This window comes from Triticum aestivum, chromosome 6D, assembly GCF_018294505.1.
Source record: "Triticum aestivum cultivar Chinese Spring chromosome 6D, IWGSC CS RefSeq v2.1, whole genome shotgun sequence".
In the NCBI taxonomy this organism is placed as follows: domain Eukaryota; kingdom Viridiplantae; phylum Streptophyta; class Magnoliopsida; order Poales; family Poaceae; genus Triticum; species Triticum aestivum.
In genome coordinates this window covers 153,149,950-153,176,582 of record NC_057811.1, presented here as the reverse complement: position 1 = coordinate 153,176,582, position 26,633 = coordinate 153,149,950, and the positions used below count along the sequence as shown (strand labels likewise).

The 26,633-nt window shown below is 48.6% G+C and overlaps 3 protein-coding genes and 1 pseudogene across 4 annotated transcripts; all 4 read left to right on the top strand.

The window, feature by feature from the left end:
• The first annotated feature begins 844 nt into the window (after nucleotides 1–844).
• Nucleotides 845–4,349, top strand: LOC123144236 (nicotianamine aminotransferase 1). Its single transcript, XM_044563312.1, has 7 exons — nucleotides 845–1,245; nucleotides 1,640–1,979; nucleotides 2,079–2,297; nucleotides 2,694–2,753; nucleotides 2,909–3,064; nucleotides 3,162–3,255; nucleotides 3,971–4,349. The coding sequence occupies exons 1-7, from the start codon at nucleotides 926–928 to the stop codon at nucleotides 4,090–4,092; spliced, it is 1,311 nt and encodes a 436-aa protein (XP_044419247.1). The 5' UTR covers nucleotides 845–925; the 3' UTR covers nucleotides 4,093–4,349.
• A 1,747-nt stretch (nucleotides 4,350–6,096) lies between these two features.
• Nucleotides 6,097–9,069, top strand: LOC123144234 (zinc finger CCCH domain-containing protein 14). 2 transcript variants are annotated; one of them, XM_044563309.1, is made up of 3 exons: nucleotides 6,097–6,321; nucleotides 6,936–6,996; nucleotides 8,093–9,069. In XM_044563309.1, the coding sequence occupies exons 1-3, from the start codon at nucleotides 6,255–6,257 to the stop codon at nucleotides 8,877–8,879; spliced, it is 915 nt and encodes a 304-aa protein (XP_044419244.1). In that variant the 5' UTR covers nucleotides 6,097–6,254; the 3' UTR covers nucleotides 8,880–9,069. The 2 variants fall into 2 exon arrangements, with proteins under 2 accessions (XP_044419244.1, XP_044419245.1); XM_044563310.1 differs by lacking the exon at nucleotides 6,936–6,996 and having other exon boundaries at nucleotides 6,114–6,321.
• Nucleotides 9,070–9,332: 263 nt separating this feature from the next.
• On the top strand, nucleotides 9,333–17,667 carry LOC123144233 (uncharacterized; annotated as a pseudogene).
• LOC123144235 (zinc finger CCCH domain-containing protein 14-like) lies at nucleotides 17,454–18,703 on the top strand. The gene is made up of 3 exons (XM_044563311.1): nucleotides 17,454–17,752; nucleotides 17,864–17,927; nucleotides 17,997–18,703. Exons 1-3 carry the CDS (start codon nucleotides 17,572–17,574, stop codon nucleotides 18,586–18,588), a joined length of 837 nt encoding a protein of 278 aa, XP_044419246.1. The 5' UTR covers nucleotides 17,454–17,571; the 3' UTR covers nucleotides 18,589–18,703.
• The last annotated feature ends 7,930 nt before the right edge of the window (nucleotides 18,704–26,633 follow it).

The following is a 26,633-nucleotide window of genomic DNA, read 5'->3' as shown; positions in this document are numbered from 1 at the left end:
CGCAATTCCACCGCATACCTCACCGAAATCGACCACCGCCGGTTCAATCTGGGGCTGGAGAAGGGCGGGGCGAGGCGGCCGGGATGAGCGCCACCTCGCGGATGTGACCGGCCGCTATTGGGGGTGTTCGGGGGACGACGGGGAATGAGGAGGGGAGGCGGAGGAGGATGGCGGGGAGCATCTCTGAGAGGGATATTCATTTTTACAGTGCTATTTGCAGGGCCTGTCCTGCGAAAGGTAAAATCGATCCTTAAAACATGTTTTTTATGACTCTTTTATGGTTTTGAAGGCGAATCCGCTAGGGATGCTCTTAGGGTATTAATTGGACCCCTCACTTTGTCCTCGTATGTCCGAACTGTGCGCCTACCTGGTACTTACTCCCTCCGTCAGGTGAAGAGTGTACATTTAGCTTCAAAATTTGTCCACAAAAGTGTGTACTTCTATCTTCCCAATGCATTTTAAAGTAAAAAAAATATTTCTCTCTCATCACACGGTAATCAAGATCAATAACAATCTACATATGGTTTTTTTAATTTGTGCATGCACTTAGCTCATTGGGTTGAGTAATTAAAGAGAAGAGAGATGATGGCTTGCACCTTTCTAATGCATTTTTTATTTCACTCCATAATTTGTCATAAAATCTCTGCATGCTCTTTACCGGACGGAGGGAGTAATCCATGCAGGGGGCCTTGTCGACCCCAACTGAATGACTAGTGAAGACTTGCACCCACTGACCATCGAGAATCAATACCCGGTGTCCGATGCTCTGTCCATTACGAAGCTGGTTGCCTTGAAATATATATATAAAAAGAAACACTGACAGTAGCACTAAATACCAAGAAGCAGTAACCTAACGAGGAAATAGGAATCCCTTCAACAGAACACACTGGCAAGCAACCAACAGACACGTACGGCCACACAGAGAATGGCGAACAACGGCAGCAGCAGCCGCCGCGGGGACGGCGACGTCGGCGCGACCCCATCCCGATGGCGTTTCTTCCGGCCAACGGCCGGCACGCCGCTGGCGGCCGCCGGCAGCATGAGCATCCGCTCGGTGCTCAACCGTCTCAACTCGTCCGTCGACGCGTCCGGGACGCGCCCCGTCGTGCCGCTCGGCCACGGCGACCCCACCTCCTCCGCCTGCTTCCGGACCGCGCCGGAGGCCGAGGACGCCGTCGTGGACGCGCTCCGCTCCAGGAAGCACAACGGCTACTCCCCCACCGTCGGTGTGCCCCAGGCGCGCAGGTGAGCACGTCCACCCACCCACACCCACGGGCCGGCTACTCCGCCAGCATCGGTGTGTGGCTAGCACTCAATCTCCTCCATGTATGGCCAGGAAAGGAAACTATCCAGTCGTCTGGAATATAGGAGTGTTCTCATAAATGCACTTACCCTGTTTGATGTATTTCGCAGTAGTACAAAACAACACAATCTACTAATCTAGGACTACTTCTTTTGAACACGTTTCATCCGAGTAACTGAATTTATTGGCTTGAGGTAGTTCATTTATAATTTTTCCCAAATTTTCAGCCTGTAACATTTAGTTTGTCCAAAATTTTGCTGGCCAAGATCACATTATCTGTATCCAAAAGTTGCCATCCCAGGACAGAGCATCTCATATCTGTTTGCCAAAACACAGTGCTATTGCAGAGTACCTGTCTCGAGACCTTCCTTATGAGCTTTCGCCAGATGATATCTACCTCACCTCCGGATGCGTCCAGGCCATCGAGATCATGATCTCTGTTCTTGCCCAGCCCGGGGCTAACATCTTGCTCCCAAGACCCGGGTTTCCGATGTACGAGTCGCGGACCACATTCAGTGAGCTAGAGGTTCGATATTTCGACCTCGTCCCCGAAAGAGGCTGGGAGGCAGACCTCGAGTCTGTGAAGGCTATCGCTGATGAGAACACGGTTGCGATGCTCATCATCAATCCCAGTAACCCTTGTGGGAGTGTCTACTCACATGATCATTTGGCCCAAGTGAGTATATGTTCCTAGAAAAAGTAAGTCAGTCTACAGTGTGTTCACTACTGTTTTGTATCTGATGCAGTTTACCCAACATGTACTTGCAATGAGCAGATTGCAGAAACCGCAGGAGAACTTGGCATATTGATAATTGCTGATGAGGTATACGACCACTTGGCATTTGGGAGTAAGCCTTTTATACCGATGGGCGTTTTTGGCAAGACGGTCCCAGTCATCACCTTGGGAGCTATATCTAAAAGATGGCTTGTGCCTGGTTGGCGACTTGGATGGATCGCAACGTGTGACCCAAATGGCATCTTAAAGGAAACCAAGGTGAACGTTTGATCTACAATTGGATGCATCTTCTATTTTGGTATTTGCATTCTGGCTGTGGCGAATGGCCAATCCATTGTATATAAATTTTGCGCCTCATCCTGTCTAAAATAGTTAGTTGATACCAAAACTTGAGTTAGTTGTTTTTGTGCCATACTGGCTTGAAAATTTGGGCGAGTTCAAAGCAACATACTATGCCATACTTACATGTTGTTTCGTTCGTAACTGAGTTTCGGAGTACAATTGCGGAAATTTCTCTGTACCCTCCTAAAGTTTTTGCTATGTTTTAGTTTTTGCTATCGATGTGTACCGAGTCCTTCTGAAAGGTCATGTTGGCAGTCTTAATATTATCACCCGGTTGTGTGGCTTGGTTACTTATCTTTGTTCTCCTAACAGATTGACCAGTCAATTCAAAACTATATTAACATCACAAGTGATCCTGCAACATTCATTCAGGTACATATATGCCTTATCATTTCCACTTTTTGAATAAATATCTATTCATTTCCACACATGTTGTTTAAGATAATATGATTTACCGATGTACGTCTATCTCTCACGCCATAAGTTTGCAGCAAGTGTCTTACACTCTAAATAATTGTTTATCACAGGGAGCAGTCCCTCAAATTATAGCTAACACAAAGGAAGAATACTTCAACAAAATTCTTGATTTATTAAGAAACTCGGCAGATTTATGTTACGGTAAAATAAAGGACATCAGGGGCATTACATGTCCGCACAAACCGGAGGGATCAATGTTTGTGATGGTAAGGAAATGCGCAGGTTAACATGCTCTAGATCAGCTGGTTAAGTTGTATTCTAGTCCAGTGAGGATATAATTCTGAGTTGATGCTTGTTTTTCAGGCTAAGTTGGACCTCTCTTTCTTGGATGGCTTTTCTGATGATATAGATTTCTGCTGCAGGCTGGCAAAAGAAGAATCTGTAATAGTTTTACCAGGTGAAGTTCTATATATGTTGAAACTCTTTTGTTGTTGTATCAATTTGATAAGGTGGAAAGAATAAATAGAAGACTATGTTTCCAAGGTAAGTATATATGTTGAGTTTCTAGTTTGCAAGACCGGCTCCCTCTGTTGGAAAAATCCGTCTGTTTCAATATACAAGAGTCTTAAGTACTTACCAAGTAAGGACCAAATTATATACAAAGAATTAATGAACTGGACCAGACATGATGACCCTAGAAATGTTTATCTGCATTATACATTTCTAAAGGATGGAGTATATTACTAGTTTCATGATATTATTGGGTGATTGTTATAGAAGAAACTACTTATAAAATAGATTTTACAAAACCAACCTTGCCTTCCCAATTATGGGTTGGGAGCTCGTTCTAAAAAGTTAGTTTTTTGCCCTATTACAACTCTGCCATTTTACCATCTTTATGACATAGACATGCTAAAATGCAAATAAAATTTATACTAAATGGATTTACTAAAGAACGCCGAGTTCAAAAAATAGTACTTACTGAAGAATGTTAGAAGTCACTTTCACCATTCACAAATTTTCTGGCAGGCCATATATAGCTAAAACTTCATTCTGAAAGAAATTCCTCAAGAACTAAAACAAATGTACACAGCAACAACACAAAGTTGGGAAAAAATTGTGCTGCTACTCCGTTGCTCAAATCTTCCCTGATGTACATGAATTTTTTGCAGGTACTGCACTGGGAATGAAGGATTGGGTTCGGATCACTTTCGCCATTGACCTGCCATCTCTTGAGGATGGCCTGGAAAGGCTGAAATCTTTCTGCGAGAGGCATGCTAAAGTAGAAGCCTAAGCTCAAAGATGATTGAGCTTTTACACTGCTGTGGCGAATCACCAGCTATGCGTTGGATCGCCCTAGTGTTGTTTCCAATAATCGCTTCTCTTTATGTCACCACAATGAAGATATTTAGCGTTTCACACATATTTTGTACTCTTCCTGGTTGACTCGTACCGGTTTGGAAGTGGCATACTATTGAAGAATGGTGTAATTTGTAACCATTATTGGTTACATATGATTTAAGGGTCAGTATTTTCTGGCTTTTTGGTTCAGACTCAGGCAATTGAAGTTGAAAATAACTCGAATATGATGCGCTATGAGAAAAAGGCTAGTCCAGACTGGCTTACCGCATTTCTCAAGCCCTTTTCTTACATGTGTGCCCTAAGATTGGTGTGTAATTATCCCGGAGATAGCCCAGTCCAGAGAGCACACTTCTCGCTCGCCTCTTCTCTCTCTCGCTACTCGCTAGGGTTCACCGCTTTCGACGTAGAGCGCCTGCCCACCTCCCACCGCCTCCCTCCTCCATCCATGGCCCCATGTTCTTTCATGTCGTAGCAAGCACAAATCCAATGGGTCAAGGTTGTTGCAGTTCTCCTGTGTTGTGTTGCAACTTCGACGTCGTCATTTCATATTCTGGGAAAGAGGTACACCTTCTCGATTCAGCATAATAACCCACATGGGGAAATTAAGTAAGTGAACACAAAAAAAAACTCAAAACACAAAACACAAAAAGAGCATAAAATGGCCAGCTTGGAGGAAGGGATTCGATCTTTGATCCAACCCGGGGGGCAAGAGAGGAAGCTGAATGTGTTGAAGGGGTAATGACATTTGCATACTTGGGAGATGTCCATGGGTTGGAGTGTTGCATGGCATTTTTGGTGAACTCCCTTGCCGCGCACCCATGTTGATAATCATCAAAGATGATCATCCTATACCCTATGAAGATCACCTTAGAAAACAAGAAAAACTGCGGATTAAAATGTGGTAGATGAGTCATGTGGGTAGTCGAAGACCAAGAAGTTGTTGTACCGGCTAGGCACTTCCCCGGTGACATCACCAATGGTGAAGGGGAAGAAATCCCATGCGTACGTCGTCGTCGACATAGCGGCAAACAACGATGAAGAGCCCCCCCTCCCTAAGCTCCTTGTCGTTCCGCCGGCACAAGAATGCCATTCAGGAGGTACCGCTCACCACGTCATGATTCTCGTCACCATAAGCATTCACATAGTATCACTTGTGTGATGAGAAATATGGATGTGGAAATCCAGCCTCAAGTTCAACCCCCGTCCTATTTTTCTGTAGTGTTCCTCATCTTCGTTGCACGAAACGGAGTAGTGGCGCCACACGAGGGGGGTAGCTGCCAGGGCATTAAAGAAGGTGAGAGCAGAAGATGGTGTGGCAACTCCATGGGAGACGGTGACTGGGAAGCCGCTGGAGGGATCACATGAGCATGAAAGGGGATGGTTGGCGAAGGATGAGCCGAGTTGACGGCAAAGTTCTGAGTGATATCATGGCACATTTGCAACGGGCTACGAGCTTATGAACGAACGACAACCCAAAGGGTGGAGTGTCAATGGTTTCAAATGTGGAAGAAAGCAGCATACATGGAGTAACACATGAGAGGTTTTTGTGAAACGGATATGATTTGTTCATAGAAATGTGTCGACCCTTCTAATTCGTTTTTTACATTAAATGAATGGATATTACTATCATTCTACATGAAATTATGTCATTTTGACAAGCTCCCAGTGGAGTGTGATTGTGGGCAGATTAGATTTCAAAAATTTAGGTACTACGAAACAAAGAGACGGAGAGGAGAAGAAAAAACAAAAAATATTAAAATATCTTCTCGAACCATCCGGCCCGGCCGTCCAACCCAACACCATGTTCTCAAAATTTGGGTACCACGAAATAAAGAGACGGAGAAGAGAAAAAAAACAAAAATGTATTAAAATGTTTTCACAAACCATCCGGCCCGGCCGTCCGACCGAACACCGCGCCCGTAGCCTATCCGACCGGTCGCCTTTTAAGCCTTTCCTCACTCCTCCGTCCGGATCTCTTTAGCGACCCTGCCGTGCCGTTCCGGTAGCCTCCCTCCGCCCCTGCTCGCCGCCACCACTCACAGGCCACAAACCCTAGCCAAGCTCGCCGGAGCTACCGCGCGCGCGCACGCAGCGATGGAAGGCGGCGGCCGCAAGAGGGGCACGGCCGATGGCGCCGCCGTCGGAGGCAAGCGCACGCGAGGTGAGTCGGGTGGAGCCCTGCCCTAAATCATCTTCCCCGGCGGCTTCTCTAGGACGCCCTGCTTGTTTAGTCCGGTGAAGCTTCCGGCTCAGTGTTCTTGGGGAATGCCGCTCAGTTGCTCTGTTGCTAGGTTAGGGTTTCGTATCTTTTTCGGTGGAAGCGGTGCTGCGGTGGCCTGATGGGATCTGTACTTCTCCATGGTTGGGTTTCGGGGGTATTCAGAAGCTCGTGTTGCTTAAGATATGCCAATTCGCCGCATGCTGGTTTGTTGGGGATCAGTAATTTTACCCGAGCACATGAATATTCGCCTATTAATTGTCGCGTATTGTTGCGTTGCTCCATTGGAGCTGGCTCCCTCTTCTTTTCTGGAGTCTGCGCATTAATACTTGGCATGCCCTCGCTCCCTACTCAACAATTCGCCTGGAGTTTGGAGCGAGGCTCTCAGTGCTGGATACTAGTTCAAGCTGAAAAGTTCCTACTAGTAGTCTATGCTTCGATTAGTGCACTATATTGTAGTACAATTAGGCAACAGCCTATTAATGTCCTTTTATGCATCGCGATTAGTTAATCAACAGCTTATTAACTTGGCGCACATAATTAATTTGATTCAACAGAATCGGAGTCATTTCAAACCGGTGTAGGAAGCAAATCGAAGCCATGCACCAAATTTTTCAGGTTATAGTCCAACTTAAAATGAACTCCACCTGGTAACATTTATTCTGCATACCTGTTATTTTGTTAAAACTTTACTTTTATCTGTGAAAGAATGCTTGCTGCTAACAAATCATTTAAGCAAGATTGTGCGACAGGTTCTCCCTAATCCAAGCTTAAGAACTTCCACTGGAGTAAAAATTGGAATGTGCATGGGCTGTGCAAAATCGCTTCTGAATATGTGAAAGTGCAAGAACAGTATAAGGATATGTAACTTCTTTTCAGACGAACAACCAGCCAGTAGTATCGTATGATACAGCCTCTTATCAAATTGAGAGAAAAGAAGATTGAATATATGAGTTGGACACTTGAAATTCTGCCAGTAATATCATGATACAGCCTCTTATCGAATTGAGAGAAAAGAAGATTGAATATATGAGTTGGACACCTGAAATTCTGCCACATATATCCTTCTTGATATATACTATTTATTCTAACATTTGGTACATGCATGAAGTTTTACTGTAAGGTTTTAAATTATATGTCCATCAACAGTTGCTTGTTGAGTCACTGAAGCATCACAAGCTTGTGATATTTAACCATGAAGCAGTAACAAAATTTGAACTTATGATCCGTAAGAGAGCCTCCCTGAAACAGACATTCAACAAACATCAGTATTTAAGTACTTTGATGAAGACACATATAACAGAGAATGTTGACTATGGAACTGTTCAATTTCTTCTCTTGCCGAAACACACATGAATAGTTTCTTGTCCTCCAAACTGCCTGTGATTTGGTGATGCAGAATGAGCCAACACAAAGAAATCATTATCATCAACAAACATTTGAACTGTAGATTGTTTTCACTGTATATAGCAGTCACTGTAGAACTTTTCTTCGGTTCATTTGGATTGTAGTCCACAAAGTATATTGGGTTCAGCAAAGTTTGCCCTAGAATGTTTATTGTTCTTCAGATGTTATCAACACTTGTAATCATATTCATGAGCCTTTTGGCTTATGAATTCATATGTCTGAGTCTTCCTAGTCAATATCAGTTGCGCTTAAATGAACTTTTTTTTCTAATTAAATTACTTACCCACATATTATTCTCACTGTGCAGTACCTCTGGTTGCCCCTTTGGCGAGGGTTGCCATTTCCTCCATTACTTCCCCGGTGGCCACCAGGCTGTTGCAAAGATGAGCAACCTGGGTGGCCAAGCATTTGCACACCCCCAAGGAAGAATGCCCACAGGATCTGCTGTTCCAGATGGCCACCCTACACCAACTGTCAAGACTAAATTGTGCAACAAGTATAACACTGCAGAGGGATGCAAATGGGGCGACAAGTGCCACTTTGCACATGGTGAGAGGGAGCTCGGCAAGCAGACGTTCATCAACAACTCCATGCCACCCCATATGGGACCAAGGCCCACCGGTCACTTTGGACCTCCGGCAATGCCCAGCCCTGGCATGGCCACTCCAGCAGGTTTCGGGGCGTCCTCCACAGCCAAGGTCAGTGTCGATGCATCCCTCGCAGGCGCCATCATCGGGCGGGGTGGAGTCAACACAAAGCAGATATCCCGAGTCACCGGGGCCAAGCTGGCCATCCGGGACCACGAATCAAACGAAGCCTTGAAAAACATTGAGCTCGAGGGCACGTTTGATCAGATCAACAACGCCAGCGCCATGCTCAGGGAGTTGATCTTCAGGATCAGCGGCGGCGCCAACGCCCCTCCGCCGGGCGTGATCCTGGCTGGAGGATCTCAGCGCGGCGGCGGCGGCGGTGGGCAGGGAAGCAACTTCAAGACCAAGCTGTGCGACAACTTCACGAAAGGATCGTGCACGTTTGGCGACAGATGCCACTTTGCCCATGGCGAGAACGAGCTGCGCAAGTCGGCTGCCGCGTGAGGTTGATCTACCCACCCAACGTGATTTGTAGTAGCGATTAGTCGGTGTAACTCTGAACCTTGAGGGCTGATGATGGATTTTCTGACTGTCCCTGAGATTATGCCATCGATTTTATGGATTTCATATCTGTCATGACTTTTATCAGCCTGTTGTGGTTTTAGTAGAAAGCTTGACATGTTCATTTCCTGAAGTATCTGACTGACCTGAACTTGATATACTCGAACAAGTCGGCCTCTGAACTTTCATGTTGAAACCTGAACCTCCCCGTGATGTTGCCGAGGCCGGGGGAGACATTTTAAGTTGCAGGGTCGCAACACTGACCAACAGCACGATTCCCGGCTCGGGCTCAACGTTTGTGCTCTGCTCTCACATTAATAAGCCTGGGGAGAAGATCCGCACGAACGAACGCTCGTGCAGCTCCTGTGGAAGTTGAAGAAGCTCCGCTGCATCTCGCGCGTGCATCGGCTGGCTGAACCAGTTGCGCCAGCCAATCGTCGCTATGGATCAAAGTCACAAGCGACGCCTCGTTCCTGGGTGCATTTTTTAATACAGTAAGCTCCCTAGCATAGGAGGGGCGCCGCCGGCCGTACGTCCACTTGCCTCCCTCCTCCCCGGCCGTACTAGGCTGAGTTCTCGCCGCCGGCGAGATGAGCTCGGCCTCGGCGCCTCGTGATGATGCCGCTATTCCTCCCTCCGTAGCCACGACGAGGTACGCTCGTTCATACAGCGACCGCCGTCTGTCAATTGATTCATCTGACCGGCCGATCGTTGCAAGGGAGGAGGAGAGGAACGACGTCATCGCGAGGCGGACGAAGAGGATGACGTACTCGAGGGGGCTCCTGCTCGCCGTCGGCAGCTTGGAGGCATGCCGACTTGGCCAAGCACCCCGATGATGCCGCACTGTGGGTTCCTGGAGGTGCTCCTGGAGGCATAGGGGATCCGGAATTGCCTCGGCGAAACCGAGGTGAGCGAGCCGAGTGAGTGCAGACGAAACTGGCTTGCTCGTTTCCTCTCCAGATTTTCCATTCTGCGATGCGTATACTGAACTTGGAACCGCATGATCGATTGTTTTGGTGTACAGTGCCGGAGGCGTTTGAAGCAGGCGCGGGAAGCAAATCCAAGCCATGCGTCAGGTTCTTCAGGTAATCCCTTTCTGGGACAACGCCAACATGACCCGAGTACTGTATTTTCTTTTTATTTTGATCCATTGTACATATACCTTAATTAGTGAAAGATTGAAAATTACCACAGAACAACTGTTCTACGGTTTTGGGGTAAAGAAAAACATGATCTGATTACCTTCGGCATCATTGCAGTTCTGATTACTTTCTTGTTCCGTTAGTTCAGGTTCAGTTACTTATCAGCATGGTGTTTCTCATCGTGCACGTGCAGTACCGCAGGTTGCCGCTTTGGTTCCAACTGCCACTTCATCCACGACATCCCGGGCGGCTCCCAGGCCGTCGCAGAAACGAGCATCCCGAGTGGCCCAGCTCCAGCTCCAAAAATAACAGGTATGCGATTAGTTAATCAACAGCTTGTTAACATGGCGCGCATAATTAATTTGATTCAACAGAATCGGAGTCATTTCAAACAGGTGTAGGAAGCAAATTGAAGCCATGCACCAAAATTTCCAGGTTATAGTCCAACCTAAAATGAACTCCACCTGGTAACATTTATTATGCATACCTGTTATTTCGTTAAAACTTTACTTTTATCTGTGAAATAATGCTTGTTGCTAACAAATCATTTAAGCAAGATTGTGCAAAAGGTTCTCTCTAATCCAAGCTTAAGAGCATCTCCAATAGATGATCTAGATGCAAAGATAACTAACTTTTGCATCTCAGAGGCCCCAAAACCCACCTCCAACAGATGATGTAGATGCAAAAAAAATTACATCTCAGCCTCTCGGAGATGTAAAATACAACACCTCATGATGTTAATTTGTATCTCCACCTTCAGTAGATGTAAAAACGGTGCTTGCCAACCGCCAACCGCCCTTCATTTCCTTTCCCTACTTTCTCTCTCTGCTCGCCGCACAGCCGCCGCCGCCCGCCCGTGCCACCTCCGTCCGCTAAACACCTCCGCCGTTGCTCCGCCGCTCCGCTTCGAATCGCTGCCATGATTCATGCCGGCGCCGCCCCACTTCTGCCGTCGCCGCAACCACCACACGATCGCCAAGCACCCGCCCAGTCACCACCGCATCGCCGCTTCGCCCGAACGCCGCGGATCAAACATATTTTCCGCCGCTCCACCGTCGCCGCCCGGTTCGTCCCTGCCGCCGTCGTCACAGCCACCACACGACTACCAAGCACCCGCCCAGTCACCACCGCATCGCCGCTCCGCCCGAACGCCGCGAATCAAACATATTTTCCGCCACTCCACCGTCGCCGCCTGGTTCGTCCCTGCCGCCGTCGCCGCAGCCACCACTCGACCACCAAGCACCTGCCCAACCACCACCCAACCGCCAAGCACCCGCCCAGCCACCACCGCACCGCCGCTCTGCCCGCACACTGCGAATCGACCATATTTTTTGCCGCTCACCGCCGCCGCCATTTCCGCCGTCACCGCCAAGCCACCGCCTAGCCCCTACACCCTGCCGCCGTCGCACAGCTTTTGCCCCGCGGCCGCCACACCGATTTGAACGCCGCATTTCGGCCGTCGCCGCTCAGCCGCCCCAATTCTAGTTTTTACATCTTCATTTGCATCATCTATTGGAGTTGCTCTTTTACATCACCAATTTCCATCATCTGTTGGAGTTGTCTCTTTTTTGGAGATGTAAAATGCACTTTTTGGAGATGTAAATTTTTACATCTCCAAATTTGCATCTTCTATTGGAGATGCTTTAAGAACTTCCACTGGAGTAAAAATTGGAATGTGCATGGGTTGTCCAAAATCGCTTCTGAATATGTGAGAGTGCAAGAACAGTATAAGGATATGTGACTGCTGTTCAGACGAACAACCAGCCAGTAATATCATGATACAGCCTCTTATCGAATTGAGAAAAACGAAGATTGAATATATGAGTTGGACACCTGAAATTCTGCCACATATATCCTTTTTGATATATACTATTTATTCTAACATTTGGTACATGCATGAATAGTTTTACTGTATGGTTTAAATTATATGTCCATCAACAGTTTCTTGTTGAGTCACTGAAGCATCACAAGCTTGTGATACTTAATCATGAGGGAGTAACAAAATTTGAACTTATGATCCATAAGAGAGCCTTCCTGAAATAGACGTTCAACAAACATCAGTATTTAAGTACTTTGATGAAACTGACAATGTTGACTATGGAACTGTTCATTTTTTCTTTTGCCGAAACACACATGAATAGTTTCTTGTCCTCCAAACTGCCTGTGATTTGTGTGATGCAGAATGAGCCAATACCAAGAAATGATTATTATCAACAAATATAAAAAAAATGTAGATTAGGTCCATTCTATATCAGAACATCAGTCACAATAGAACTTTTCTTCTGTGCATTTGGATTGTAGTCCACAATGTCTCCTGTGTTCAGCAAAGTTTGCCCTAGAATGTTTATTGTTCTTCAGATGTTATCAACACTTGTAATCATATTCATGATCCTTTTGGCTTATGAATTCATATGTCTGAGTCTTCCTAGTCAATATCAGTTGCGCTTAAATGAACTTTTTTTTCTAATTAAATTACTTACCCACATATTATTCTCACTGTGCAGTACCTCTGGTTGCCCCTTTGGCGAGGGTTGCCATTTCCTCCATTACTTCCCCGGTGGCCACCAGGCTGTTGCAAAGATGAGCAACCTGGGTGGCCAAGCATTTGCACACCCCCAAGGAAGAATGCCCACAGGATCTGCTGTTCCAGATGGCCACCCTACACCAACTGTCAAGACTAAATTGTGCAACAAGTATAACACTGCAGAGGGATGCAAATGGGGCGACAAGTGCCACTTTGCACATGGTGAGAGGGAGCTCGGCAAGCAGACGTTCATCAACAACTCCATGCCACCCCATATGGGACCAAGGCCCACCGGCCACTTTCCTCACCGTATACTGTACTATCGTAACCGCGTGATGATCGATAGTTTTGGTGTAACAGTGCCGGAGGCGTTTGAAGCAGGCGCAGAAAGCAAATCCAAGCCATGCGTCAGGTTCTTCAGGTAATCCCTTTCTGGGACAGCGTCAACATGATCTGAGTACCGTATTTTCTTTTATTTTGATCCTTTGTAGTACATATTACCTTAATCAATGAAAAATTGAAAATTACCGCAGAACGATTGCTCTACGGTTTTGGGGTAAAGAAAATTATGATCTCATTACTTTCGGCATCAATGCAGTTCAGATTACTTTCTTCTTCCGTTAGTTCAGGTTCAATTACTTATCCGCATGTTGTTTCCTGTCGTGCAGTACCGCAGGCTGCCGCTTTGGTTCCAACTGCCACTTCATCCACGACATCCCGGGCGGCTCTCAGGCCGTCGCAGAAACGAGCATCCCGAGTGGCCCAGCTCCAGCTCCAAAAATAGCAGGTGTGTGATTAGTTAATCAACAGCTTATTGACATGGCGCGCATAATTAATTTGATTCAACAGAATCGGAGTCATTTCAAACCGGTGTAGGAAGCAAATTGAAGCCATGCACCAAAATTTTCAGGTTATAGTCCAACTTAAAATGAACTCCACCTGGTAACATTTATTATGCATATCTGTTATTTCGTTAAAACTTTACTTTTACCTGTGAAAGAATGCTTGCTGCTAACAAATCATTTAAGCAAGATTGTGCAACAGGTTCTCTCTAATCCAAGCTTAAAAGCATCTCCAAATGATCTAGATGCAAAGATAACTAACTTTTGCATCTCCGAGGCCCCAAAATCCACCTCCAACAGATGATGTAGATGAAAAAAAATTACATCTTCGCTTCTCGGAGATGTAAAATACAACACCTCACGATGTAAATTTGTATCTCCACCTCCAGTAGATGTAAAAACGGTGGCCGCGCGCCAACCTCCAATCGACCTTCATTTCCTTTCCCTTCTTCCTCTCTCCGCCCGCTGCACAGTCGCTGCCGCCCCGATTCACTCGCAGCATTGCCGCCGCCGCCCGCCCGCGCCACCTTCGACCGTCAACCACCCCTCCGCCGCTCATCCGCCGCCCCGATACGCCACCCCCGCCGTCTGGTTTCCGCCGTCGCCGCAGCCACCACCTGACCGTCAAGCACCCGCCCAGCTACCACCGCATCGCCGCTCTGCTTGCACGCCGCAAATCAGATGTATTTTCCGCCGCTCCACCGCCGCCGCCCGGTTCGTCCCCGCCGCAGTCGCCACAGCCACCACCTGACCGCCAAGTACCCGCCCAGCCTCCACCACATCGCCGCTCCGCCCGCACGCCACGAATCTGACGTATTTTCCGCCGCTTCATTGCCGCCGCCTGGTTCGTCCCCGCCGCCATCGCCGCAGCCACTACCCGACCGCCAAGCACCTGCCCAGCCACCGCCGCATCGCCGCTCTGCCCGCACGCCGTGAATCGGACGTATTTTTCGTCGCTCCACCGCTGCCGCCCGGTTCGTCCCCGCCGCTGTCGCCGCAACCACCACCCGGCTGCCAAGCACCCGGCCAGCCACCACCGCATCACCGCTCCGCCCGCACGCCGCGAGTCTGACGTATTTTCCGCCGCTCCACCGCCGCCGCCCGGTTTGTCCCGGCCACCGTCGCCACAGCCATCACCCGACCACCAAGCACCCGCCTAACCACCACCCAACCGCCAAGCACCTGCCCAGCCACCACCGCACTGCCGCTCCGCCCGCACGCTGCGAATCGACCGCATTTTTCGCCGCTTCACAGCCGCTGTTTCCGCCGTCACCGCCGCTCATCCGCTATCTCCAAGCCACCGCCTAGCTCCTACACCCACCGCTGCTCCGTCGCACAGCTTTTGCCCCGTGGCCGCCGCCCCGATTCAAACGCCGCGTTTCGCGACAATTCTAGTTTTTACATCTCCATTTGCATCATCCATTGGAGTTGCACTTTTACATCACCAATTTCCATCATCTGTTGGAGTTGTCTCTTTTTTAGAGATGTAAAATGTTTCTTTTGGAGATGAATCTTTTTACATCTCCAAATTTGCTCTAAGAACTTCGACCGGAGTAAAAATTGGAATGTGCATGGGTTGTGCAAAATCGCTTCTGAATATGTGAGAGTGCAAGAACAGTATAAGGATATGTAACTGCTTTCAGATGAACAACCAGCCAGTAATATCATGCATGGTTTTCGAGTCGTGACTCATCTGAGTCGCTTTGGGGTAGCGACTCGGAAAAAGTCGAGCCTGCAGTTGCGACTAGTCGCGACTCGCGACTCAAGTCAACACTAAGTTGAGTCGACATTTTTTTGCGACTAGTCGCGTGACTCTAAAACCATGATATAGAAACAAAGATCGAATATATGAGTTGGACACCTGAAATTCTGCCACATATATCGTTCTTGATATATACTATTTATTCTAACATTTCGTACATGCATGAATAGTTTTACTGTATGGTTTAAAATTATATGTCCATCAACAGTTTCTTGTTGAGTCACTGAAGCATCACAAGCTTGTGATACTTAATCATAAGGGAGTAACAAAATTTGAACTTATGATCCATAAGAGAGCTTTCCTGAAATAGACGTTCAACAAACATCAGTATTTAAGTACTTTGACGAAACTGACAATGTTGACTATGGAACTCTTCATTTTTTCTTTTGCTGAAACACACATGAATAGTTTCTTGTCCTCCAAACTGCCTGTGATTTTGTGATGCAGAATGAGCCAACACAAAGGAATGATTATTATCTATAAACATTCGAAATGTAGATTAGTTCACTGTAATATCAGAACATCAGTCATTGTAGAACTTTTCTTCTGTCCATTTGGATTGTACTCCACAATGTCTCCTGTGTTCGGCAAAGTTTGCCCTAGAATGTTTATTGCTCTTCAGATGCTATCAACACCTAGCCTTGTGGCTTATGAACTCTCATGTCTGAATCCTCCTAGTCAATATCAGTTGTGCTTAAATGAATTGTCTTGCTAATTAAGTTACTTACCCACATCTTATTCTCATTGTGCAGTACCTCTGGTTGCCCCTTTGGCGAGGGTTGCCATTTCCTCCATTACTTTCCCGGTGGCCACCAGGCTGTTGCAAAGATGAGCAACCTGGGTGGCCAAGCATTTGCACATCCCCAAGGAAGAATGCCTGCAGGATCTGCAGTTCCAGATGGCCCCCTTACACCAACTGTCAAGACTAAATTGTGCAACAAGTACAACACTGCTGAGGGATGCAAATGGGGTGACAAGTGCCACTTTGCACATGGTGAGAGGGAGCTCGGCAAGCACATGTTCATCAACAAGTCCATGCCACCCCATATGGGACCAAGGCCCACCGGCCACTTTGGACCTCCGGCAATGCCCAGCCCTGCCATGACCATCCCAGCAGGCTTCGGGGCTTCTTCCACAGCCAAGGTCAGTGTCGATGCGTCCCTCGCAGGAGGCATCATCGGGCGGGGTGGAGTCAACACAAAGCAGATATCCCGAGTCACCGGGGCCAAGCTGGCCATCCGGGACCACGAATCAAACGAAGCCTTGAAAAACATTGAGCTCGAGGGCACGTTTGATCAGATCAACAACGCCAGCGCCATGCTCAGGGAGTTGTTCTTCAGGATCAGCGGTGGCGCCAACGCCCCTCTGCCGAGTGAGAACCTGGCCGGAGGATCTCACCGCGCCGGCGGCGGTGGGCAGGGAAGCAACTTCAAGACCAAGCTGTGCGACAACTTCACGAAAGGGTCGTGCACATTTGGCGTCAGATGCCACTTTGCCCATGGCGAAAATGAGCTGCTCAAATCGGCTGCCGCATGAGGTTGATCTGCCCACCCATTAGTCAGTGTAACTGTGAACCCTTGAGGGCTGAAGATTTATTCTCTGACTGTCCTTGGGATAATGCCATCGGTTTTATGGATTTCATATCTGTCATGACTTCTATAAGCCTTTTGTGGTTTTATTAGTAGAAAGCTCGACATGTTTCGTTTCCAAAAGTCGGCATCTGAACTTTCATGTTGAAACCTGAACTTGGAACTTGATATACTCCAAGCCGGCCTCTGAACTTTCATGTTGAAACCTGAACCTCCCAGTGACGTTGCCGAGGCCTGGGGAGACATGTTAAGTTGCAGAGTCGCAACACTGACCAGCAACACGATGTACTACTTGGTCTGCGTTCTCAACGTTTGTGCTCTGCTCGCACATTAATAAGCCTGGGGAGTTGAAGAAGCTCTGCTACGTCTCGCGCATGCAGCGGTCGAACCAGTTGCACCAGCCAATCGTCGCCATGGATCAACGTCACAATCGACGCCTCGTTCCTAGCCTGGGCGCATTAATCAATCGCTTCAATTACCAGTAACGCTCCCCACCATGGCAGCATAGGAGGGGCGTCGCCGGCCGTACGTCCACTGGCCTCCCCCACCCCGGATTATTTACATAGCTCGGCCAGGCTGAAAATTTCCGGCGCCGGCGAGATGAGCTCGTCCTCGGCGCCTCGTGATGACGCCACTATGCAGCCGAGGTACGCTCGTTCGTACAGCGACCGTCTTGCGGTTAATTCTTTCTCGACTTATGCGATTAAGTTGACCGGACGATCGTTGCAAGGGAGGAGGAGGAGAGGGATGCCGTCATCGCGAGGCGGACGGAGAGGATGGCGTACTCGAGGGAGCTCCTGCTCGCCGTCGGCAGCTTGGAGGCATGCAAGCTGCTGCCCGCCGACGCCGACTTGGCCAAGCACCCCGATGACGCCGCACTGTGGGTTCCTTCCCAAACTCTGGCTGGAGGTGCTCCTGGAGGCCTAGGGGATCCGGAATTGCCTCGGCGAAACCGAGGTGAGCCAGCCGAGTGAGTCCAGACGAAACAGGCCTGGTCGTTTCCTCTCCAGATTTTCCATTCTACTGTCGTATGAACGTGGAACCGCATGATCGATTGTTTTGGTGTAGCAGAGCCGGAGGAGTTTCAAGCAGGCGCAGGAAGCAAATCCAAGCCATGCGTCAGGTTCTTCAGGTAACCACCAGCTCCCCTGATTTCGGCATCAATACAGATCTGATCACTTTCTTGTCCCCCATCGTGCAGCACCGCAGGTTGCCGCTTTGGTTCCAACTGCCACTTCATCCACGACATCCCGGCCGGCTCCCATGCCGTCGCAGAAACGAGCATCCCGAGTGGTCCAGCTCCGGCTCCAGCACAAGACGAGGAGGAGCTTGTCAGGCTCAATCCAACGCCGCCACCCCTGGTCATGGACAAACCAAGGCCCACCGGCGACCATGCACTCAGAGCACCGACGCCGCCCAACGCAGCTCCGGCGATGTCCAAGATCACCGTGGACGCGTCCCTCGCGGGCGCTGTCATCGGGCGGGGCGGAGCGACCATCAGGGAGATATCCCGGGCCAGCGGCGCCAGGCTGCGCATCCGCGACCACGAGCGGGACGCCGGCTTGAAGAACGTGGAGCTGGAGGGCACGCCCGATCAGATCAGGCACGCCAGCGCTATGGTCTGGGAGCATCTCCCGGTGCTCGGCGGAGGGCGATATAACGGCGTCAAGACCAGGCTGTGCGCGCACTTTGCCAGAGGATCCTGCACGTATGGCGACGGCTGCCGCTTTGCCCACAGCGAGAGCGAGCTACGCAGGCCGGCTCCTGCTCCTCGAGATCCGTGTGGTTGGTAGCGGTCCATCGACCGCTGGATGAGACCAGTGTAACTCTAAACTTTTTTTTTTTAGAAAAGGAAGTGTAACTCTAAACTTGGGATTATGCCGTCGATTTTATGGATTTTGTACTGCACCTTAGTCACTCATGACTTTTATGAGGCTCTTCTGTTTTCAGTACTGTGGTTCATTTATCTGAGTGACCGGCAGTTTAGCGGCCCTGTCACCATCTACCTAGGCCGTAGCGGCTTGAGAGAGGCCTCTACTTTTTTCTCTCGAAAAGAACAAATACCCTCGGCCTCTCTATCTCATGGTGCACACACTCATTTTATTAAAAATAGTGAGAGGTCCAAAACATGGTCTCAAATAATCTGACAAAACTCTAAAAAAGTTGTCGCAACAGGCGAAAATAGGGTAAGATGACTAGACACCTATCCTATTGTTGGTCCGCCATCCAAACCGGTTCTAAGTATCCCGTGCGATCATTTTTCATCGGTTGCATCCAACATCCATAAACTTCATATGCTTCGCATGGTTAAGTAACGACCACATACGGATCCATGTCAATGCCTTGAAGATACTGCAAAAAAAAATGATGATTGTTTGTCTTTTAAAGACGACGTCATTGTGGCAATTTCAAATGGTCCAAAGTAATGTACACATTCCTACTTGAATATGTGTCATCTTAGACTCTACCCTATTTAATTATGCCCTAAATAAATTTGATAAAGTGGTGGGGGGAGACACATTGAAGGACGCATGAATGGTCCACCACAGTAACCTAGGTAATGGGTGTTGGAGAAACATAGGTTGTATTGATTCATCCTGATCACAGAAGTCACATCGTTTACTACCAACCCAACTACTCTTTGCTAAGTTACTCTTTGTCAAAATTACTCTCTTATGCACAAATCACATAAATACTTTAATTTTTAACGGCATCTTGATTTTTCCAAATGTGAAGCGACCTTGGGATAGGCGTGGTGAGAGGCCTCTACTAAGAGCGTCTACATCATGGCGCCCCAAATCCACCTCAAACGTCCGGGCGGATGACACGGTCATGAAAATGCGACCTAGACGGGCTCCTCAAATGCCTGGGCTGACCGGCACCCCTCATATCCAGCCCAAATATGGCATGAATATGGGGCGCCTGGGCGCGTCCGCCACGTCGGACTGACGATGGGGCCTAACGCGGAGTCGCCCGGAAACCCGGCGGTCCGACGGGCGTCTCCTTTGGTGGAGGGTGTGAACGCCGCCCGGGGGCAACTCCGGCTATTTAAGCCGGCCGACGTCCCCCAACTCTAGCCCATCCACCTCCCTCTCCGCGCGGCCAGCCCAAACTCATCCACCTCCTCTCTCCCGCTCTTCCCACGCTCTCTAGCTTTGCCATGGTCCGACAAAAGATAACCGTGTACTCTATGCTCACGCCGGAGCGCCGATACCAGATCGACCGGGGCGAGCGCGTCGCCCACATCGCTGCTGGGCTGCCTCCGGACTCGCCGAAGCCGGAGGAGGAGGGAGAGGAGCAGTAGCCGGCTCCAATGGAGGTGGCGGATTACGAGGCGAAGCAGGAGCTGTTACCGGCTCCGGGCTTCAACATGGAGGACGCGGAGCAGGAGTTCGCGGCCGCCCAAGCGGCCGAGATGGCGAAGCAGCAGGCCATTCTGGAGTTCATCAAGGATGAGGCCTATGTGGAGGCCAACCGACAGTTCATCTGACAGGAACGGGCGGCGACCGGCACGCTCTTCGACGAGGTCGAGACGGAAATGGATGCGGAGGCCGACGCAAGAGCCGGAGCTGCGGCTGCTGTCCATGTACTCGGAGCTGGGCACCGAGATAGTGGACATCTCCGACGCAGACTAGGGTACTTGATCTACGTAGTATGTGAATTTTATGTTTTGCATGTTTTTTTTTATGAATGTAAGATTTTTAGTATGGGGTATTTGGATGTGGATGAGCAAATTTAAGGACTGACAGGTCATTACCTGTGGATGTGTCTGAATGTGTCCGCGGGTGTTTTAGGGTCCGGTTTTGCCTACTCCGACTGTAGATGCTCTAAAATATGGTACATCATATTTTCCTTGCCCTGAAAATTGGCCTATGAACTTTGTTGAAATTTGAAGTCGACATGATTTAAGTTGCATGTAGTCGCGACACGATTTCCCCTCGACACTGTTCGTCTGCAACCTCAACGTTTGTGCTCTGCACACACATTAATAAGCCTGGGGAGAAGACCCGCGTGCTCGTGCAACCCTTGGGGAATTGAAGAAGCTGAATTTGCATGCAGCGGCTGAAGCAGTTTCACCAGCCAATCGTGGCGGTGGATCAACGTCACAAGCGACGCTTCACATTGGCGATCGAGCATGCATGCGCCGGGACTTCTCCCCAGTCAATTACTCCCCAGGCTTAGGTCCACTGGCCTCCCGCTGCCATCGACATGAGCTCGGCGCCTCGTGACGATGCCACTATTCCTACCCCCGTCGCCATGACCAGGTAGGCACGCGCGCTGGTTCATGCCGCGACCGTCAGGAAGCGCGGGCCATCAATCGGGGCACGCATGGTTAGTTCCTTCCTTACACTGATCTGATTAATCTGACCGGCCGATGGATGCCAGGGAGGAGGAGGGGCGGGCGAAGAGGATCACGTACTTGAGGGAGCTGCTGCTCGCCGTCGGCGGCTCGGAGGCCTGCAAGGCGCTGCCCGCCGGCTTCCACCTGCTGCTGTCCAACGACCCGAGCACCGTGACACTCTGGGCGTCGGGAGCGGCGAGGGGTTGCGATTGCTCGTCTCGCGCGGAGGCTCGGGGCGCCCGCCCGGCTGGAAGAGCATGCGAGGCTGGCCACGGGGTTTTGCCTCGGCGAGCCCGAGGTGAGTCGATTGGATATGGAGTCCAGCCCACAGAAACCGGCTACAGATCCATCTTCGTTTCTGCCACGTCGTATTGATCGACTTGGTGCACTTGATGATGACTGATCGATTGATTTGGTGTAACAGAGCCGGAGTCATTCCTGTAATTACTCCATTATTTTGTTTAACATAATGCCTAGATTCAGGACATTGTGCTAGTTCCATGCCGCCCGCCATGACAGTTTAGTTCTTTTTGTAATAGTTGTACATTAATTTGTGTATGAAAAAATAACACATGTTTTGAGACACTTTTTGTTAATCCAAAGAACTCGAGCGTTGAAGCAAGTGACTTGGAAAAAGGAATATGGTATCAGTCCACTGAGACTTCGGCTGACGTCGTCGCATGCAGATTAAGCCCGTTAAGTAGCTCTATTTTTGCTGGGTTGAAACGGCTTAGCACCTGGGCTTATTTCGTTTTCCCCCTGTTTGTTTGTTTGTTACTTTGGGCTGGGCTTCTCACTTTGTTTGTCGTGGTTGAGGCTGGACCAACAAGCTGCTACTGTTGTATGGGCTTTCTGCTGGGTTTTTGCTGTTTGCCAGGCCTGTTGTACCTGTGTCCCCATCCTTGGACGCATCAATCCGGCTGAATGTTTTGCTTCTAAACTTAGGGAGGATGTTTGCAACAAAATTGTGCAGACCTAAATTGTAAAACGTTCTTAGGTGCGTACATTCTCCTAAGACGCAATCTCAACAAAATACAAAATCCCTCCCATGCTCACAAATCACTGAATGACTAGACGCAACATATTCCAGTTAGCGAATTCAGCCAGGGGACAAGACGCAAAACATATTCCAGTTTGCGTGAATTCAGCGAGGGGACTACAAAACTGCTAAATTCTGCTATATACTAGCAGTTCTGGTGCCATCATTTACTTGTGAATCACAGATATATCTTGTTCAAAACATAAGTACAGATAAAAACATGTTCAAGTACACAAACTCTGAATTTTCAGGCAACAGAGTGCACAAACATTGTTCAAGTACATGAATCATTTCGCTCCAATTCCAGTTGGCAAATTCTGCAAGGGGACTAGACTTGACGCCGCATATCAAGATGGCAAAACTAAAAAACAAGCAGCAAACTGCAAAAACATGCATACATATCTGTCCATGATTCGTGTCCCCGCTCTCTAAATTGATTAGTTGCCGTTGTATCTGAGCAGCTCCCACATGTTAAGTTCAGAAAAAAACAAACAAACAGAATGCCTTCTGACAGTGAACAGAATTAGACTGACGCTCTCATAGAGCACATAATAAAATTCAGACATAGTCCTACTAAGTTCCCCATCCTGCTCACCGGGCGTGGCGCTGGCCGGGGTGCCGCCGGAGAACGATGGAGAAGACGGCCAGGCTGCCCCTGACACCTTCTCGTCGGGCAGCTGTTGGGATTAGTAGCATAATTTTAAAATTTTCCTACGCTCACCAAGATGCATCTATGGAGTCTACTAGTAACGAGGGGAAATGAGTGCATCTACATACCCTTGTAGACCGCGAGCGGAAGCGTTCCAATGAACGTGGATGACGGAGTCGTCCTCGCCGTGATCCAAATCACCGATGACCGAGTGCCGAACGGACGGCACCTCCGCGTTCAACACACGTACGGTGCAGCGACGTCTCCTCCTTCTTGATCCAGCAAGGGGGGAGGAGACGTTGATGGAGATCCAACAGCACGACGGCGTGGTGGTGGATGTAGCGGGTCTCCGGCAGGGCTTCGCCGAGCTTCTGCGAGAGAGAGAGAGGTGTTGCAGGGGAGGAGGGAGGCGCCCAAGGCTGTAGGTTGCTGCCCTCCCTCCCCCCCACTATTTATAGGACCCCTGGGGGGGCGCCAGCCCTTGGGAGATCAGATCTCCAAGGGGGGCGGCGGCCAAGTGGGGGGGGGGGAAGGGGTGCCTTGCCCCCCAAGGCAAGGGGGAAGCTCCCCCCTAGGGTTCCCAACCCTAGGCGCATGGGGGGAGGCCCAAGGGGGGCGCCCCAGCCCACTAAGGGCTGGTTCCCTTCCACTTTCAGCCCACGGGGCCCTCCGGGATAGGTGGCCCCACCCGGTGGACCCCCGGGACCCTTCCGGTGGTCCCGGTACAATACCGGTAACCCCCGAAACTTTCCCGGTGGCCGAAACTTGACTTCCTATATATAATTCTTCACCTCCGGACCATTCCGGAACCTCTCGTGACGTCCGGGATCTCATCCGGGACTCCGAACAACTTTCGGGTTTCCGCATACATATATCTCTACAACCCTAGCGTCACCGGACCTTAAGTGTGTAGACCCTACGGGTTCGGGAGACATGCAGACATGACCGAGACGCCTCTCCGGTCAATAACCAACAGCGGGATCTGGATACCCATGTTGGCTCCCACATGTTCCACGATGATCTCATCGGATGAACCACGGTGTCGAGGATTCAATCAATCCGTATGCAATTCCCTTTGTCAATCGGTATGTTACTTGCCCGAGATTCGATCGTCGGTATCCCAATACCTTGTTCAATCTCGTTACCGGCAAGTCTCTTTACTCGTACCGCAATGCATGATCCCGTGACTAACGCCTTAGTCACATTGAGCTCATTATGATGATGCATTACCGAGTGGGCCCAGAGATACCTCTCCGTCACACGGAGTGACAAATCCCAGTCTCGATCCGTGCCAACCCAACAGACACTTTCGGAGATACCCGTAGTGCACCTTTATAGTCACCCAGTTACGTTGTGACGTTTGGCACACCCAAAGCACTCCTACGATATCCGGGAGTTGCACGATCTCATGGTCTAAGGAAAAGATACTTGACATTGGAAAAGCTCTAGCAAACGAAACTACACGATCTTTTATGCTATGCTTAGGATTGGGTCTTGTCCATCACATCATTCTCCTAATGATGTGATCCCGTTATCAATGACATCCAATGTCCATAGTCAGGAAACCATGACTATCTGTTGATCAACGAGCTAGTCAACTAGAGGCTTACTAGGGACAGGTTGTGGTCTATGTATTCACACATGTATTACGATTTCCGGACAATACAATTATAGCATGAATAATAGACAATTACCATGAACAAAGAAATATAATAATAACCATTTATTATTGCCTCTAGGGCATATTTCCAAGAGTCTCCCACTTGCACTAGAGTCAATAATCTAGTTCACATCACCATGTGATTAACACTCACTGGTCACATCACCATGTGACCAACATCTAAAGAGTTTACTAGAGTCAACAATCTAGTTCACATCACTATGTGATTATCACTCAATGTGTTCTGGTTTGGTCATGTTATGCTTGTGAGAGAGGTTATTAGTCAACGGGTCTGAACCTTTCAGAACCGTGTGCTTTACGAATATCTATGTCATCTTGTGGATGCTACCACGCGCTATTTGGAGCCATTTCAAATAATTGCTCTACTATACGAATCCGGTTTACTACTCAGAGTCATCCGGATTAGTGTTAAAGTTCGCATCGACGTAACCCTTTACGACGAACTCCTTTCCACCTCCATAATCGAGAAAATTCCTTAATCCACTAGGTACTAAGGATAAGTTCGACCGCTGTCATGAGATCCTTTCCCGGATCACCATTGTACCCTCTTGACCAACTCATGGCAAGGCACACTACATGTGCGGTACACAGCATAGCATACTATAGAGCCTATGTCTAAAGCATAGGGGACGACCTTCGTCCTTTCTCTATCTTCTGCTGTGGTCAGGTCTTGAGTCTCACTCAATACTCACACCTTGTAACACAGCCAAGAACTCCTTCTTTGCTGATCTATTTTGAACTCTTTCAAAATCATGTCAAGGTGTGCTGTCTTTTGAAAGTATCATCAGGCGTCTTGATCTATCTCTATGGATCTTGATGCCCAATATGTAAGCAGCTTTATCCAGGTCTTCCTTTGAAAAACTCCTTTCAAACAACCCTTTATGCTTTCCAGAAATTTTACATCATTTCGGATCAACAATATGTCATTCACATATACTTATCAGAAATGTTGTAGCGCTCCCACTCACTTTATTGTAAATACAAGTTTCTAACAAACTTTGTATAAACCCAAAAACTTTGATCACCCCATCAAAGCGTATATTCTGACTCCGAGATGCTTGCTCTAATCCATGGAAGGATCGCTGGAGCTAGCATACCTTTTAGCATCCTTAGGATCGACAAAACCTTTCTGATTGTATCACATACAACCTTTCCTTACGAAAACTGGTAAGGAAACTTGTTTTGACATCCATCTGCCAGATTTCATAAATGTAGCTAATGCTAACATGATTCCGACGGACCTAAGCATCGCTACGGATGAGAAAAACTCATCGTAGTCAACTCCTTGAACTTGTGAAAATACTCTTTGCCACAAGTCGAGCTTCATAGACGGTAACATTACCGTCCATGTCCGTCTTCTTCTTAAAGATCCATTTATCTCAATGGCTTGCCGATCATCGGGCAAGTTCACCAAAGTCCATGCTTTGTTCTGATACATGGATTCTATCTCGGATTTCATGGCCTCGAGCCATTCGTCGGAATATGGGCCCACCATCGCTTCTCCATAGCTCGTAGGTTCATAGTTGTCTAGCAACATGACTTCCAAGGCAGGATCACGCATTACTCTGAAGTAGTGCGCATCCTCGTCGTCCTACGAGGTTTGGTAGTGACTTGATCCGAAGTTTCATGATCACCATCATAAGCTTCCACTTCAATTGGTGTAGGTGCCACAGGAACAACTTCCTGTGCCCTGCTACATACTAGTTGAAGCGACGGTTCAATAACCTTATCAAGTCTCCACCATCCTCCCACTCAATTCTTTCGAGAGAAACTTTTCCTCGAGAAAGGACTCGTTTCTAGAAGCAATTACTTTTGCTTCCAGATCTGAAATAGGAGGTATACCCAACTGTTTTTGGGTATTCTATGAAGATGCATTTATCCGCTTTGGGTTCGAGCTTATCAGCCTGAAACTTTTTCACATAAGCATCGCAGCCCCAAACTTTTAAGAAACGACAACTTAGGTTTCTATAAACGGTGTCGTCTCAACGGAATTGCGTGGTGCCCCTTTTAAAGTGAATGCGGTTGTCTCTAATGCCTAACCCATAAATGATAGTGGTAATTTGATAAGAAACATCATGGTATGCACCATATCCAATAGGGTGCAGTTATGATGTTCGGACACACCAT